The 17,915-nt window shown below is 57.4% G+C and overlaps 1 protein-coding gene across 2 annotated transcripts; it reads left to right on the top strand.

Moving 5' to 3' along the window:
- Positions 1–465: 465 nt before the first annotated feature.
- On the top strand, positions 466–16,766 carry SFTPB (surfactant protein B). 2 transcript variants are annotated; one of them, XM_048829573.2, is made up of 11 exons: positions 466–529; positions 5,460–5,593; positions 6,311–6,382; positions 6,482–6,607; positions 7,462–7,590; positions 11,169–11,258; positions 13,028–13,211; positions 13,854–14,014; positions 14,444–14,524; positions 14,763–14,870; positions 15,155–16,766. In XM_048829573.2, the coding sequence occupies exons 1-11, from the start codon at positions 466–468 to the stop codon at positions 15,188–15,190; spliced, it is 1,185 nt and encodes a 394-aa protein (XP_048685530.2). In that variant the 3' UTR covers positions 15,191–16,766. The 2 variants fall into 2 exon arrangements, with proteins under 2 accessions (XP_048685530.2, XP_074979500.1); XM_075123399.1 differs by lacking the exon at positions 466–529 and adding an exon at positions 2,415–3,329 and having other exon boundaries at positions 15,155–16,763.
- Positions 16,767–17,915: the final 1,149 nt, after the last annotated feature.

Here is a 17,915-nt window from a genome sequence, read left to right as displayed (position 1 = left end):
ACACAGGGAGCCCCATGCCAAGTGTCCCCCATGTGCCCTCGGACAGGCACAAGGCGCGGGGGCTGGGTCACACACCCCACATTTGGGGGGATTCCAGGCCTGAGCTCAGCCACAGACTGAGCCCTGAGCATTTTGGCCAGGTCACATGGGGGTCAAGCCCCCATCGGCTCACCACAGACAGAAAGCTGAGTCAGACTGCAGACGGCACCTTACAGGGCTCCTACCAAGGGGCAGGCAGAGACGGGGAGCCAGGGCTGGGATAGCAAGAGCTGCAGATCGGGAGTGAGGGGCACCAGGGCTGGAGCCCAGCCAAGTACTTTTGCCTCTGAGCCACTCACTTTGCTGAGTTTAATCCAAGCCCCACCCCTGCTCCTCCAGGGTGATCCTGGCCACAGCCCCATTGGCCGGGCCGGGCCCCCCTTGCCCAGCATGGCTATAAATGGGGCACGGGATGCGGGTGCTCGAATGCTTGAGCTCAGCATGCCCGGGTCCCAGCTCCTTCTGCTCGCCCTGCTCTGCGGAGGCTCAGGTAGGGACAGCCATGGGGACTGGGCTGCCCCCCTCCACCCCTGCACCAGGGTGCCCCACGGATCCAGCCAGGAGGGTGCATGGCCCTGGGCTGGGAGGGGAGCGATGGAGACATGAAGGGAGCCCCTGATGGAGGCATCTGCGAGGCGGGGGGACCTCTCACAAGGCAAGGGCTGGGGGCTGAGATGTGAGAGCCGTGGGGAGTGGGGTGTAGGGGACCCAGCCCAGCCCCTGGGGGAGTGATGAGATGGGACCTCATGGACCTTCCTGCCCCAGGCTGGGGGAGATGGGACAGGGACGGTTCTGTCAGCTCTGCCCTCCAGGCCTGGATCTCCTCCCCAGCGCATGGGGCGGAGGCAGGAGGGGTCCTTCCACGGGGTCCTTCCACAGAGTCCTTCACTCCCCACAATGGGCCAGAGCTGCTCCTTGGACCCGGGGCAAACCCCTGCATCACCGCCGCATGGGCAGCGCCAGGGTGCCACTGGGACACCGTGGGACTTCAGTGGAAACATAGAGCCTGGAGGGGCAGGTGCAACCTAGCCATGGGAGAGCTCACAGTGTAAGAGTCCAGGGGACAGGACTCGGACTCCTGGGTTCTCTCCTCAGCCCTCGGAGGGGAGTAGGGTCTAATGATTTGAGCAGGGGGGCTGGGAGACAGGACTCCTGGGTTCTATCCCAGCTGTGCTGCTCACTCTGTGTAACTTCCCTTTCCCGTGCTGTACCTCAGTTTCCCCATCTGTAAAAGGGGCTAATGCTGCTGGCCCTCCCTGGATAAGTGCTTTGCGATCCTGAGATGCAGAAACCTCTAGAAGGGCTGATCTGGCTGTGGGGAGAGAAACCTCTGACTGCCAGACCTGGTCACCTGGTTTTGACAGTCTTTCAATGACTTCCCGCAGCCCAGTTGCCATTCTGTGGCTGGCGTCGGCTTTGCGGGTGTGGACCGGCCAGCTCAGCCACATTGGAGCATCCCCTTTGGAAACATGTCCCGTCTTTGACGCTGTTGTGGGGGTGGGGAATTCGGCAGAGGCTGGTGGAAGACGCAGAGCCAGAGAACACTGCCAGCCGGGGCAGATCACCACCCTGCATGCCCTGGCTGTTTGGGCTGGGTCTCCGCCGGGGCCTTTCGTTAGGAGCTCAGGCAGTTCTGGGGATCCAAGCTCATGCTTCAGGGCACAGGGGTCAGGAAGGGATTCTTAGCGCTGTGCCCAACGACGAGGTGCATTATTGGGGCTTCTCCTCCCCCAATGTATCCAGCATTGGCTGCTGCTGGGCTGGAAGAGCAATTGGGCAGATCCAGTGGTGACGCCCCTGGGCCTGGTGACTGGTGTCCTGGAGGGAGGAGGGGGCTAGGAATGGAGGGGCAGGGGATGGGTTGTGGTTCCGCCCAGCTCCCCCTCCGAACACCCTGTGACGAAGTGGGACTGTTCTTAATGTTTCCTCTGAATAGTGTGGGGGTGCCTCAGTTTCCCCTAGGCAGTTCTTAAGTATCTAGGGGGTGGAGTAAGGGTGTATGATCATTGCAGTGCCCTAGAGGGCATGTGTGTGCAGGGGTCTGGACACAGAGAATGGCCGACACCCTGTTTCCTGGCAACTGATGGCCTGGGCCCTTCCCCCCCCTGCAAGGTGAGAGCTGAAGGGTTGGAGAACAAAGGAATCAGGTGACCACCTGGCCCGGGAAAGGAACAAAGCCCAGAGGAGGAGGGGCTGGAGGGGGTTTTCAGTTTGGGGCTGGCTGGGACATGGAGTGAAGTGCAGACGTGGTTGTCTGGCTCACTGCCCCCCAAAATGGACCCAGCTGAGGGGTCCCGTTCTCTGCACCTGCAAGCTCTGGTTTAGACCATGTTCCTGTTGTCTAATAAACCTTCTGTTTTACTGGCTGGCTGAGAGTCACGTCTGACTGTGAAGTTGGGGTGCAGGACCCTCTGGCTTCCCCAGGAGCCCCGCCTGAGCGGACTCGCTGGGGGAAAGCGCATGGAGGGGCAGAGGATGCTGAATGCTCTGAGGTCAGACCCAGGAAGGTGGAAGCTGTGTGAGCTGTGTGTCCTGAAGACAGGCTGCTCACAGAAAGGCGACTACCCCAGAGTCCTGACTGACTTCATGGGGAGCAGTTCCAGAGCATCGCCCAGGGACTCCGTGACAACTGGTGGCAGCGGTGGGATGTACTGCACCTCGTGGATGGCGCTTCCTGCAGTAAGTGACTGGGGAGCAGTAACACGAAGGGGGATTGCCGAGGACCAGGCCTGCTGAAGGCTCAGAGAGGAGCGGTTTCAGGGGGCGGTTAACCCCTGGGAGTGTGTGACCAGCGAGAAGGACTGTGCAGTAATGGGGTCCCCCTGGGGACTGCAGTGAGCAGTCTCAGGGGCGGAGGAGTCTGCAGCTCGACCCTGGCAAAGAGGTGGTGACCTCGAGAAGGGCTGGCACACTAGGGGTTCTCCCTGGAAACCGTGGGGAGCTGAGAACACACGGGCCTGTGAGTCCACAACAACTTGGGAGGAGCGGAGTGATGGCCTGTCACCGTCTCCTTAAGAAGGACATTGTAACCCTGTGCAAAAAGAGAGGGTTGAGCGTTGGAAAGTTCACCAAAGCAGAGTTAATCGTGCAGCTGGAGGAGGATGACCGCTCTAAGGAACAGATTCCTGACCCCAACTGGGGCTATAGCAGGATCTGGGAGCAGCTGAAGCGGGAGCCAGGCATCGCCAAGACTCCTGTCCCCGACCAGACGAGGGTCTTCACGATCGGGTTCCCCATCGGGGGATCGAGACGGACGGGATTGGAGCTGAGTCTGAGAGAGCAAGAGGACTGTGAGAGACAGCGAGAGCCCGAGAAAGAGCTGCAGAAGCAGCAGCAGGATGAACTGGCGGTGGGGGAGCGGAGAGGCCTAGGGGACCTCCCCGGGGTGAGTGGGGATAGATCCCGGGGGGCCAGTTCCGCAGGGAACCTCGAGACTAAATTGCTGCCCCTGGTTAAGGAGCGGGGGGTGTGGATGCCCACCTCACTGCCTTTGAGCAGGCTGGCGATTTGAACCAAGGGGACCCTGCGGAAAAGCCCCGGTATCTAGCTCCCTTGCTGGGTCCCAAGGCCATAGACTCCGTCAGCCAGATGGTTGGGGATGTGGACAGGCTCCCACTCCTGACCCCAACCTATATGTCTGTGTGGAGTTTCCTGGGGCCAGGCCCCTCGGACCTCCAGTGGGAGCAGAAGGTGATGGTCAATGGGGAGACATTCTTGGGGTGGCCAAAGGGCATGGGCTGCATAAACCTTCCCACATGCGGCCTGCGAGTGCTATCGACCACCCCTGACCTAAGGGAGGGCGTGAAACTGGAAGGGCCTGGTGTAACTCCTACCAAGGAATGGGAGAGATGCTGGGGCATCCATGGGAACGTTGGTGGCTTCGAACTTCCCCAGGTCACCGGCTAAAGTGACCCCGCTCAGTTCGATCTCGAAGGGGGGAGAGATGTGACGAAGTGGGACTGTTCTTAATGTTTCCTCTGAGTAGTGTGGGGGTGCCTCAGTTTCCCCTAGGCAGTTCTTAAGTATCTAGGGGGTGGAGTAAGGGTGTATGATCATTGCAGTGCCCTAGAGGGCATGTGTGTGCAGGGGTCTGGACACAGAGAATGGCCGACACCCTGTTTCCTGGCAACTGATGGCCTGGGCCCTTCCCCCCCCTGCAAGGTGAGAGCTGAAGGGTTGGAGAACAAAGGAATCAGGTGACCACCTGGCCCGGGAAAGGAACAAAGCCCAGAGGAGGAGGGGCTGGAGGGGTTTTCAGTTTGGGGCTGGCTGGGACATGGAGTGAAGTGCAGACCTGGTTGTCTGGCTCACTGCCCCCCAAAATGGACCCAGCTGAGGGGTCCCGTTCTCTGCACCTGCAAGCTCTGGTTTAGACCATGTTCCTGTTGTCTAATAAACCTTCTGTTTTACTGGCTGGCTGAGAGTCACGTCTGACTGTGAAGTTGGGGTGCAGGACCCTCTGGCTTCCCCAGGAGCCCCGCCTGAGCGGACTCGCTGTGGGAAGCGCACGGAGGGGCAGAGGATGCTGAATGCTCCGAGGTCAGACCCAGGAAGGTGGAAGCTGTGTGAGCTGTGTGTCCTGCAGACAGGCTGCTCACAGAAAGGCGACTACCCCAGAGTCCTGACTGACTTCATGGGGAGCAGTTCCAGAGCATCGCCCAGGGACTCCGTGACACACCCAAAACACAGGGAGGGGGAACAAAGGGCTGACGGCACATCCTGCGTGGGCAGCCCCACTCCCCATGTGGGGAGTCCGTGTCTGGGCTACACAGGGGCAGGGGACCCTCCCCAGGGCATCTCAGTGGGGTGGGTCCCTCTTGGCGCCGGTGTGTGAGCAAATGGGGCAGGAGGGGTCTGAGAGTTTCTGATGCCCTGTCCCAGAGCCCAGAGGGTCAGATCGAGCCCCCAGCCGGCGGATGGACAGGTCCCCCGGATCCAGTGTTGTTCTGTACTGGATCTGATAACATGCTCATCACCGCTGGGTTGGGAGGGACGGAGAGAGGGACAGATGGATGGATGGAGAGAGGGAGGGCGGGATGAACAGAGGGACAGATGGAGGGATGGAGAGATGGATGGAGGGAGGGAGGAAGGGATGGGGAGATGGAGAGAGGGATGAGGGGACGGATGGGATGGATGGAGGGAGGGACATACGGAGGGACAGACAGAAGGTTGGAGGAGGGGAGACGGAGGAATGGGGGGATGGAGAGAGGGATGGGGGGATGGAGGAATGGGGGATGGATGGAGGGACGGAGAAATGGGGGGACAGATGGAGGGATGGAGGGACGAGGATGGAGGGACGGGGGGACGGAGGGAGCGTTGGAGAGAGGACAGCTGCCCCAGCACGGAGGCTGTCTGTCCCTGGTGCCGACCAGGCCCCAGCTGCGTGTCACTAACCGGGCCTTGGCCTCTCTTGCTCCTAGCCCTGGCCGGGAGGCTGCTGGCCCAGCAGGGCTGTGCCGAGGGCCCGACGTTCTGGTGCCGGAGCCTAGCGACAGCCGTGCAGTGCGGTGCAGTGCAGAGCTGTGCCCGGGCCGGGTGGAACCAGGCTGCTAAGGCAGGTCCCGTCCATGCCCCGCAAGCTGCCACGGTCGGGCTGTGTGAGATGCTGGGGCGGAGGGAGACAGGCCCCCAGCAGCTCCCCCAGGCCCTGGGCTCCGGGCACCAGCCAGCGACCCTGCAGCTCCCCTGCACTGAGCATTGGCTGGTACTCCCCAGGCCCCAGATGGGATGACCCGCCTGGGGAGTGGGGGAGCCAGGGCTGCTCTCTGGCCCCGCGAGGGCCAGTCCCTTCCAGTCGGGGGGCAGCGGCTCAGGCAGAGGTGTGTGCCATCAGACCCACAGGTCCCGGGTTCGGGGCCAGCGGGGGGGCAGTCAGCCTGTCCCCGAGCCCCAGAGGGCTTGGCCCCAGCCCCATCCAGGGAGCCCTCGGGAGGCCGGCAGGGAGAGAGCTGCGTGGGGCCAGAACCGCGGGTCCCAGGAAGGGGGGTGGCCACAGCTGGCCCTTGGTTTCGGGGGGCTGCAGCTGAGCGGCACTGGGGTCCCCGCAGGAGCCATGGCTAGGGGCTTGGTGGGAGCCATGAGGCAGGGTCCAGGGAGGCTGGTGGCTCAGCCATGAGGCAGGGGCGCTGGGGGGTGCCCTGGGCACGCTGGTCCCAGGCCATGCCCTGCTGACGGGTGTGGGGTGAGCCAGAGGAGCAGCTGGGGCCCTGCAGAGGGGCCCTGACCCCAGCCCCCTCAGACTCAGCCCCTGACGTGGTCTCTCCCCCACCAGGAGGACATGTGCGCGGACTGCGGACAAATTATCACCATCCTGACTCGCATGGCCAAGGATTCAGCCTTCAAGGTACCATGGGGGGCCAGGGCTAGTTTCTGCTAGGCCTGGGGGGCGGGGGCTGGCCACAGCCCAGGCTCTGCCCCACTCACATCCTCCTTCCCCCCACAGGACAGCATCCAGAAGTACCTGACCCATGAGTGCACCCTGCTGCCTCTGAGCATCCTGGTGCCACACTGCCAGAAGGTGGTGGACACATACTTCACCCTCTTCATCACCTGCCTGGAGGGGCAGATCGTAAGTGGGACCCACTTGGCCCCTTCCCCAGGGTGGGGGAGGATCCCTATTGCCACCAGACTTTCAGCACTGAGCCAATCAGATAATGGGGGGGCCCTGCTGCCCTCGCATGATGGCACCATACCAGGAAATAAAGCCACCCCCAAGGGCTAGCAGCCCAAGGGAGCACTAGCCACACAGCTGGGACATGGGCTGGTGGGGAAACTGAGGCACAGAGCGAGGAGGATTTACCCGGGGTCCCAGTGAGTCCGGGTCAGAGGCTAGGACTAGAACCCAGGAGTCCCAGCCCTGTCTGCTCTACCCCACTCGAACCCACTCCCCAGCCAAGGCCAGTCCTGCTGCCCGATCCCTTGCTGGACCCAGCAGGCACCAGAGACTGCCCTGGATTCACTGGCAGATGCTGTGCCAAGGGGATGGTAACCCAACCCACTGAGCCCCAGTCTTGCTCTGCCGGTGGCCGTGGGCACAAGGGCTGGGCAGCGCTGGCTGGTCACCCCACCTCATGATGGGCTGGGGTTACTCTGTCGTGCAGGGTCTCTCCTCCTGCTAGTCCTGCCTGGCAGACAGGAGAGCAGCACTGGGGCAGATCGGATCAGAACCGGGGCGCAGCCGAACTGGGCAGGTCCAGCAGGGGGCGCAGGCAGAGACACCCCACAGCCAAGGGGTTCCACAGCCCCCTGCACCACGGGGATCCGCCCCTCCAGAGGAATTCCCGGCCCCAGGGGCCAGGGCAGTGCCAGAACGCAGGGGGCTCCCCATTGCATCACTTGTGGATCCCAAGGCACAAAACCACGTCCCCCTCCACTCCCGCCTCCACTCCCCCACATGTCACTGACCACTGCTCTGCCCCTCAGAAACCCGCCTCCATCTGCGGCAAGCTGGGCCTGTGTCCCACGGACCCGTCGCAGGACAAGAGCTCGGACAAGTGTGTTCTCCAGCTGCTGCAAGGTCTCCACCTGGACCTTCCAGATGGTCAGACCCAGGTACAGGCACCTCCACCCCAGCTGGGCCCGATCCTGCTGCCATGTGGGGTCCCGCTACCTACTTCAGCAGGGCTGATGTGCTGAATTCTGGGGGCAGCTCCCCCCACACAGAGGGCCAGCGCCAGGCCTAGGTGCCCATACGTCCCCCCCTCACCCTGGGTGTCCCATGACACAACACAGACTGACACCAAGCCCATCCCTGCATCATGGAATCGGGCTCCTGTATCCCAGCTTCACTGACAACCCCCGATGACTGACAAGGAAACCCCCCAGCGCAGTCTGGCTGCCTGAGTCTGCTTAGAGCCTGAGCCCATCACTCTGAGGGACAGCAGGGAAGCTACCTAGCCTTGAGCTCATAGAGCTGGGTCCTTTAGGTCAACCAGAGGCTTGGGCAATTAGATTCTCAGGTTCAATGCCTGCCCTGGGGCATGTAACAGAGGTCCCGGGGAGCCGCACTGAAGTTATTCACTTAGGGTAAACTGCAAAGAATGGGGCAGACAATCCCCAAAGCTGGTGGATATTCCAAAACTTAGATTTACCCAGCCAGCCCAAACCAGCTTCTGTAGCACCTCCCTGGTCACCCAGAAGCCAACACACAGTTCCCTCAAAGCCACCCAGCCTCAGGCCTCCACCCAGACACCCAAGTCAAAGCTGATGAGGGTTACGGGAAATCTTATTCATTATATAAGAAAGTTCTACCAATCCCAAAGGATCGGACACATCACCTCCCAGTTAATGAATATTCCAGATCTTACCCAAATACATGCTACAGTCAGTTCTTATTAACTAAACTAAAATTTATTAAGAGATTGTTGGTTAAAAGATCAATACGCATACAGACATGAGTACAGTTCTGAGATCAGATTCATAGCAGAGATGGTGAGCTTTGTAGTTCCAAAATGTTCTTTCAGAATTAGTCCATAGGTTATAGTCCAATGTCCATATTCAGGGTGATCCAGGCGGGATTGGAGAGCTCAGTCTTATGACTTAAACTGCCCCTGCATGAAGCATCAAGCAGATCTGAGATAAAAAGAATCAGGACCCTAGGGTCTTTATACAGTTCCAGGCCTTCTCTTGACAGCTCGGAGTCCCTAGGTGAACAATAGACAATCATGGAGACTTTGAAGTAGACCTATTTCCTAAGCATCACTGGTAATTAGCTACATGGATTAACATAAGGCAATTTATCCATTAGGCAGTTTGTCACTATAACAGGTTTCAGAGGAACAGCCGTGTTAGTCTGTATTCGCAAAAAGAAAAGGAGTACTTGTGGCACCTTAGAGACTAACCAATTTATTTGAGCATGAGCTTTCGTGAGCTACAGCTCACTTCACTTCACTGATGAAGTGAGCTGTAGCTCACGAAAGCTCATGCTCAAATAAATTGGTTAGTCTCTAAGGTGCCACAAGTACTCCTTTTCTTTTTGTCACTATAGCTATTGATTCAGAGATCAAAAGGGAATATTAACATTTAGATGAATCTTGGGTGAAATAATGTCATTGTCTATATGTCTCTATAAAGTTTGTGATAGACAGGGACTGTCTGTTTACATGGCTAACATTTAACAAGATATGAGTACTCTCATACAATTAGTATCACCTCTAATTCTTTAACAATATAGGTTTGCATTTCAAAGTTCTGGCCTATCTAACATGGAATGGCCCTAATTACCATTCACATACTTTTCGAACATGTCTCTAAAGGTTGAATTTGGGTCATTTATCCTGCAGGATGCTTAACCCTTTCTGGCCATGCATCACACCCTCAACATGAGATTTGTGTAGACGGAAGTATTTGGAGCTCCTGGGTACACCTTAAGGACCTCCCAATATTGATATGAGCTGTGTTTATATTGAATTCTTTGTAAGGCCAATGTGCATCCTTTGGCCCAAGTTGACAATTTAGTCCATACTCTGTCAAACACTCTAGTGATTTCAGGGTTGAGCCTATGTGTTAACATAGACATCAATGACAGGTTTCAGAGTAACAGCCGTGTTAGTCTGTATTCGCAAAAAGAAAAGGAGTACTTGTGGCACCTTAGAGACTAACCAATTTATTTGAGCATCAGCTTTCGTGAGCTACAGCTCACTTCATCCGATGAAGTGAGCTGTAGCTCACGAAAGCTGATGCTCAAATAAATTGGTTAGTCTCTAAGGTGCCACAAGTACTCCTTTTCTTTTTATAGACATCAATGTTTTTCAGAGAGCACTGACTTTGACATTTAGCCACGAAGGCGGTGAGTTGTTGTACCTCAGTTTCCCTTTTTGCACAGCAGTCCAAGCTTGTAATGGTTTTTCTGCTGTGGAAAGTTTTAGGATTGTGTATAGGCGTTAGCTGTGAAACCTCAGCATTATTAGGCTTTCTAATACAAAGTGCGTTCTTATTGACTCAAACAGCATACTCATAAGGGTTTCGATTACATAGTGTGTTTTCATGTACCACTCTTAACACGTTTGAGGATTTTTCCCATAAGTCATGTTTTTGGCATCAGCTGTGAACTAGTTACAAGAGTTAACATTAGCATGAATATTAACATCAAATCTATCACAAGTGTACAGTCACAGTCATTTTTGTCATGCCAAGCCTTTTGTTTAGCTAAATCATTCTTTAGGTCAGCATGTTCAATATCCCTTTTGAACCTTTGTAGATTTTCCTTTACCTCAGGGTTTTTCTTAACATAGACACTTAGTTTAACCACATCCTCGGGGCTTCGGTATTTTAGAGATGAGTGAGGCAAGTCTGTAAGGGCACTTTGCCTTTCAAGGGTCAGCTTGCCTTCCTTCTTTTCCCTTTGTAGACAGTTGAAATTTGAGCTTTCTGGTATACCTTAGTCTGTGGGCTTGCCAGCTATGCTCTTATTGCCAGCCACTGTGAGCAACTTTGTTCCTCCCTTGTCAGCTAGGTAATTTGCATGGACAATGTGCCTTATAGAGACACAACCATTTTCTATCATTATGTCCGAACTACAGTTCTCCTGCTTTTAAGCTACCAATTTCTGCATCCACAAGGCATCAGATGCATTAGAGCTTACTAAGAAATCAGCTGATGTGTCCAAAGTGTCTATGGGTCTATTCACAAGGTTGCTCTGCTGTGTAAAGCCAGGAATCCAGCCCTCCTTTTGACCTGAGACACAAACTGTTCACTTCCAATATCAATTAATGAAGCCTCCTTTAAGCTATCTACACTGGATTTTTCCAAAGCAAAGTCATCTTCATTTCAAAGAATCATAGAATCATAGACTATCAGGGCTGGAAGGGACATCAGGAGGTCATCTAGTCCAACCCCCTGCTCGAAGCAGGACCAATTCCCAGTTAAATCATCCCAGCCAGGGCTTTGTCAAGCCTGACCTTAAAAACCTCTAAGGAAGGAGATTCCACCACCTCCCTAGGCAACGCATTCCAGTGTTTCACCACCCTCCTAGTGAAAAAGTTTTTCCTAATATCCAACCTAAACCTCCCCCACTGCAACTTGAGACCATTACTCCTTGTTCTGTCATCTGCTACCACTGAGAACAGTCTAGATGCCAGCCCCACTCTCTGCCCCGGCTGCTGGAGCTGACCCTGTTCTCTTTTCCCAAGGGAGGCCCCAGCAAGGACCTGCCATTCCCGCTTCCGCTGTGCTGGATGTGCCGCTCCTTCGTCGGCCGGATAGAGTCCACCATCCCCAAGGTGCTGTGCCCACCATTTGCGCCCCCGGGGCATCACGGGAGAGACCCCAAAGCTGGCCACCAGCTCCAGTCCTGCCCAGGATGGCAGCAAACGGGAGGCTGTGAAATGAGCTAGGCAGATCTCAGTCCGGCCGGCAGTGGTTGGTACAGGTGCTGGCAGCCCAGAGGGAGATGCCCAGGGCTGAGCTCCCAGGGCAGGGCGTGGGGGACACTCGCTCTGCCACGTGGGAAATGCCTGAGGAAACTAAAGTGCATTTTAGCTCTGAAAAAATGACTCGGGGAGCAGCCCTGCTCGCTCCACGGCTCCTCTGGGTCCCCTGCATCCCAACGCAGCCTCGGGAGAGCTGGACCCTCCCCGTGCTGGGCAAGAAGTGCCATTGGTCACCTTCAGAGATGGGGCTGCCCCCAGGGCAGAACCGAGAGTGACTGGAATTCGGAGCCTGGCTTGGCTGGCTGAGCCAAGGGGGAGCATGAGGGGCTGGCAATGGGCAATGCCAGTTCGTTAGGGCAGTGGGGGTGTCCGCATGGGGACAATAACCCTAGGCATCCTTGAACTGGAGAGGAGGGAGCAGGAATCAGGACCTGAGGGAGTTCAGCCCTTTGTTTTGCTCCCAAATTGGGACAAAAAATCAAAGTGTTTCTATGGGAAAATCTCCAAACGTGTTTCGTTTGGAGTCGGTTCCACACTGACACCAAACTGTGTCTTCCCAGGGTGCCATGGTGCCTCATGTCCCCTGCCCACGCTCTCCCCCAGGGGCTGGACTCACTAGCCAAACTACATCTCCCATGATGCACTACATGGCTTGGTTAGCCGGCACACCATTGTGCATCATGGGAGATGTAGTCCAAGTAGGGGAGAACTACAACTCCCATGAGGCACCACAGGCAGCTGCAGTTTAACATCAAACTGACTCAAAACCAAACCCTTTGGTTGGAGTTTTTCATGAGGAAAATTTCAATTGTTTGCAGAAACGGCATTTTTGGTTGGAAACTAAATTCAGAAGAAAATTCCCAGTCAGCTTGAAGGACACTTTAGGCCCCCAGCCTGTGAGCCTGGAACTGCCAGTGCCCTGTGGCAATTCCTGTGCAGCAGAGGTTCCGCTCTGCCCAGAAGAGCAATGCCCAGGGTAAATCTGAGCTATCAGCCCTCGTGCCCTGCTCATGGTTCATCTCAGCTGTTTACATGGTGCCAGGCATCCATGCTCATGGCCTCTGGCACCACACTGCAGAGAAACACCTGTGCAGCCTAAATTGCCTCCTGCAGTGGCAGCTGCAGCTGGCATCTGTGCCCAGTGGGCACAGGCCAGGGCAGTGGGGCAGACCCACCCCGAGGGTGACATGGGTAGTCAAATAATGGCTTTTCTGTCCAAAAAGAAATGGAATTTTCCTGATTTTTTTCTATGAAAAACAACCATTTTCAGTAAAAAAAAATTTTGGGTAAAAATCTCTGGGTTTTGGTCAAAGTTCTTTGGCTTTAAAAATGGAAACATTTGATCTAACCCTTGAAATTCGATATCAAAATCATTTTAACTTAAAAAAAAAATTGGGGAGTTTTTTCATCCACAAAATGAAAAAAATGGCAGGATCTTTTGGGGAAAAACCTGGAATTTTCCAAAATGTCCAGCAAAAAAACAACAGGTCTACCCAGGGCCTTGCTGCAGCCACTCCTGCCACAGAAGCTGGCCTGGGGGGAAGGGGACATCACTAAGGGGGCAAGGGGTGAGAGAGTCGAGGGGGGGCACTGACTCAGGCCGTCTGCCCTTCCCCCAGGGGGCCATCGCCAAGTCCATGTCACAGCTCTGCCATCTCTTGCCGGGCACCATTGGTGGCACGTGCCAGGGCCTGATGGAGAAATACACCACCACTGTGCTGGACCTGATCCTGGACAAAGTGGGCCCACGGCTGATCTGTGGGATGCTCCTCATGTGCGCCACGGGGGAGAACTGCAGCCCGGGTGAGTCCTGGCCCTGGCCCTGCTCTGCTGCTCCTGGGCTTGGGGGTTGGAGCGTCTACACTGCATTTTAACCCTAGGTTAAGGATTTTCAGACCTGTGCTTGAACCTGGGGCTTTGGTATCCACACTGCAGTGCGCAGACCCACCAGCTTAACCCGAGCTCGGACCTGCCAGCCCTGCAGCGTCCCGGGATCTGCCCCTGGGTTAGCACAACTGCAGTGTAGACACAAGGAGGGTTAGGCTTGAGCCCAGGTTCAAGCTATGGGCTTACATTGCAGTGTAGACACGCTAGAGAGCAGGGTGTGCTGGCCCTTGAACGGCAATTCCCCGACCCAGTACTAGGCCATCATGGCTGCAGCCCAGAACTGAGGCATTCTGGGATTTGTAGCCTGAAGCGATGCCGGGAGGTGGAGTCTGTGGCACCAAGGCATGCTGGGATGGGGGAAGGTTATAAATAAACTGCATTATAATGCTGTCCTGGCCAGGCTGCCTTGGTCCTGGGCTGTGATGGCCCACGGGGGCAAGACCAGGGCACTGGGGGAGACGTTCCCTGCGGCTCGTGTGTGTTTCACACCTGCCCCTGGCTGCTGCCACGCTGCCCCAGCCTTTGTGTCTCTCACGTTGCTCCCTGTTGCCCCTGCAGAGCCGCCCCTGGTGCCACTCCTTGCCCGGAGCACCGAGTGCCAGGCCTGCGTCACTGTCACGGGCCTGGCGAAGTCGACCGTGCAGGTGAACAGCACTGCGGCAGACGTGGAGGCAGCTCTGCTTGGGGGCTGCAGCGGTGCCCACCTGGGCTGGCAGGAGGTGGGTGCCAAGGCTGCTGGCAGTGATGCAGGAGGGATGAGGCCAAGGGGCATCGGGTGCCCTCCCCAACTGGCTCCTAGTTCCCAGCTCCTCCCCAATGTCCTGTTTCCATGGGGGATGTGACATGATGAGTGGGGATCCCGGCAGGCAGAGCAGGGCTGGAGGGGCTCTCTGGGAAGATGGGGTCCGTGCTGTGCTACTGTCTGAGCTCCCTGCCTGGCGGGGTCCCAAAGGCCTCGCCCTTGGGGCCATGAGGTCTGGCCCACGTGGCTCTCCCTGCAGGATCGAGACCCTCACAGGTGAAGCCAGCCGTGCCCCTGAGATCTGCAAGGAGCCCCCGGGGGGCAGGAGGGCGTCAGTGGGGAGGGAGTTGGGGCTCCACGGACAGAAGACCAGGTGGAGATACTAACCCGCCTCCTCCCTCCCCAGTGCAAGAGCTTCATCGAGCAGCACCAGCCCCGGCTGCTGACCTTGCTGCCAAAGGCCTGGGACCCCCAGAGCATGTGCCAGGTAAGAGCCACCTTCTGGTGACGTGACGTAGCCACAAACACCCCCATCCCCAGCCAGGGATCCAGGCCACTTGCCCCAGCCAGATGGCGCCGGGACCTGAAAGGAAAATCCTGGGAGACTCTCTGAGCTACTGCGGCCCCCAGCCGGGCTCCCCTCCCCAGCTCCCTCCATCGCCACTCAGAGGCGAGCTGCCCCCGAGGCTGACGGGCCTTGTGTTTTCTCTGCCACCTGCACACAGGAACTGGGCGCGTGCAAGGCTGGGACGGGCCCTGCTCCCGGAGCCGAGGGCTGCACGCAGGGACCAGCCTACTGGTGCTCCAGCCTGGAGGCTGCCGAGCAGTGCCAGGTGAGTACTGTGCCAGGGGAGGTGGAGACGGGCAAGGGCCCAGCGGATGCCCACTCAGCTTTGCCTCCCCTCAATCCCCTAAGAGGCCCCTTTCCACCCCAGCTCCCCACCCTCCAGGCAGGGGCCACAAGCCCTGCTCCAGGTCCATCGTGAGGCATGGGGGTCCCTTTCCCATCAGCACTGGGGCCCAGATTCCTCCTGCCTGGGCAGGTCACCCCAGCTGGAACATGAGCGGGAGGGGACCCTGTCTGGCTCTAACATCTCCTCTCCCCGTTCCCTTCCAGGCTGTGCAGCACTGCCAGGCCCATGGCTGGGCATAGCCGGAGACACGCCAGGCTGCTGAGCCAACTCTCCCCTGCCTGCGCCCCCAGCCCAGCCGATCCCCCTCCTCCACCAAGGGCAGCCTCCACTTTCAGTCTCACCCCCTCGAGAGCGATTTCTTCCCCTCTGCCACCCCCTCTCCGGCCAGCCTTGGCTACCTCCTCAGTGCTGCTGTCCCATACCCATGCTCTGCCCCAGGGCGCGTGCACCAAGAGTGACGTGGGCGGCTCCAGGGCTGCTGGGTTAGGCCGTGGGCTGGCTCACAACGGCTTGGAGAGATCCCCAAGTGGCCTCCTTGCTGGGGAGACACCTGCCTTCGTAACTAGCCAGCTGGGGCCAGGGCGAGCAGCTGGGCTGAGCTGCGTCGCTGAGATTCCTGTGCAGAGCCGGAGCCAAGGTCAGACCTCCAAGGCCCCTGGCTAGAATTGCCAGGCTAGGCCAGCCCCACCGGGCAGCTCCCTCACATGCCTATAAAGGGGGTCCAAGGCAGCGTTTGGCACGTGCTACATCTCCCAGGCAGCCGTGGCCTGAATCCCTGCTGAGATCCAGCTACGTGCTGAGACCCCATTTGCGAGCAACTTAGGCAGTCGCTGTGCAGGGTGCTGGCTCCCCAGAGAGCACTCTGGGCCCTGGTCCTGGGAGACCTGCAGCTGGCGCTAGGGCTGGACTGCACCGTAGACAGGGGTGGGAGAGGAGAAGTGGCCAAGCTCTGAATCTTGCCAAGCTTCTGTCCCTCCTGGGCTGCCGCCGAGTGCTCCTCAGAAAGGGGGAGCTGCCCCACAGCCTGTCCACTTACAACTCCCACTGCCAGCAACACCAGCCCAACTGTGCCCTTAACAGGCCCCCCCACGAGGGACGTGGCTGCTGCAGGGAGGAGACGCCCCCCACCCCGGGGCTGGGCAGATCCCATCCTGCACTGGGAGCATGACACAGTATTTCATGCACCTGCAGGAAGCATATTCTAACCGCTCTGCTCCTGCACCCCTGGGCCAGCAAGGGGCCTGGGTGCAATGCAGCTGCCTCCTCCTCCCCTCCCCTCACAAAGGGAGCAGCCTCCAAGGGACGTGGCCCCTGCAAAACTTTGGCTCCAAGATTTTGAGGCATTACATCCATTGGCTGAGGCCAGGGGGAAGAGTTAAAACACAGCACACTCTATTCCTTGCCCCAGTGCCACTGAGAGCCCGCTGGCCACGGGGCACTGGGGCAGAAGGGAGCCAGGGGGGGCTGCCTGCTGTACAAGAGAAGAGTCTCACGGCAACGGAGTCTCAGCAAGAACCACACGCTGGCTTGGCTCCCACATCCGAAGACGCAAACTCCCCCCACTCCGAGCTTCGCTGTAGAGATAAACCCACAGCAGCCTCTGCACACCAACCGCACGTCTGAAACGCCCCCAAGGTTCAGCTGCTTCAGAAACCCACCCCCGAGGGTCAGCCCCTCTGCTCCCCTGGCTTGGTGTAGTGGGTGAAGGCTCCAGCTTGCTGTATGGAGAAATGTGCCTGACAAATAAAGCTTTGGATTCACACTGGCTGGCCAGGGTGAGATTACAGCCCTTCACGTCCCCTCTTCACTCTCTATTACCCCACATTGATAATTGCTGGGGTGGGTTTGTTTGTTTTTTAACATCCTTCCCACGCCAGTGTTGGCAGCCAAGGCCAATCCAGGCCCCTCCATTCCGCTCTGGCGTTGGCTGCTGCTTCCAGTGGCTCTGTGGGACTGAGCGCCACCAGCCTGCCCTCCTGCGAAGGGTTCAAAAGGTTTCTCTCGGCTGCCCTCTTTCCTCACGTGACTTGGCTCCCACATGACAACTTCCCATGGGAGTCTGAACAGGCCTCCATGGTGCCCTCTGCTCACGGCAGGCAGTTCCTCCGATCTCCTGGCTGGGGAAGACGCCATCCCCCCAAGGCACTTTTTCTCAAAAGTGTCTGGCCAACCTTTTAGTAGCTCTACAGCACTTGTGGCTGCTCATCTGCACTGAGCGTAAAGCTGAATTTCCATTCGACCCCCACAAACACAGGATGGTGAATACACCTCTTTTAGAGGCTCCCTGCACTGGCTGTAGGTTCATGGGCCCGGCTGTCGGTGACTGTAAACAACAGAGCAGGAAGCAGTCTCATGAAGATTGTACTTGGGAGGGGGTATGTGAAAAAAGGGACAATTTGCCAACCAGGCCCCCGGCTCAGGCTAGTCCTGCTGGTTTTCACTGGTGCTGTTAGAGCTGCTGGAGCTTTATCAGCTGCTGTAACGCCCACGCTCAGAGCAGCGGAGTGTAAAACCTGCCAAGAACCAACCACGACAAAGAGCGGATGCTCCAAGCCGGGGGAGATGGTATTGGGGCAGGACAGATTTCAGTTACCTGTGCATTTCAAGGGGCAGATGGGGCACTTTTGAAAACCACCAGGCATTTATCTGCAGTTTTAGCTGCTCACACACTGTTAAAAATCCAGCTCTAAGATCCTAAATCCCTTGTGAAAGCAGGATATGGGTTCCTAAATCACCTAGTTTCTGACCCTTTGACACTAAGGTCCTAGGAGCTCCTTGCTGGGGGAAGATGTGCCAGCACAATGCAACATGTGAATTTAAACCAGTGCAGCATGCCGGGTGCTGCTCTTATTTCCATTTCAGAGAGGCTCATTGGGATTTAGCTCCAGGTGACTGGAGGAAGGGAAAGGAGCCGCTGTGATGCTGGAACAAGAGCAGCAACACTCAGGGGTTTGCACCCGTTTA

The sequence above is a fragment of the Caretta caretta genome, chromosome 26 (assembly GCF_965140235.1).
Source record: "Caretta caretta isolate rCarCar2 chromosome 26, rCarCar1.hap1, whole genome shotgun sequence".
NCBI classification, from domain to species: domain Eukaryota; kingdom Metazoa; phylum Chordata; order Testudines; family Cheloniidae; genus Caretta; species Caretta caretta.
The sequence above is the reverse complement of the archived record's forward strand: the minus strand, read 5'-3'. Positions and strand labels throughout refer to the sequence as shown.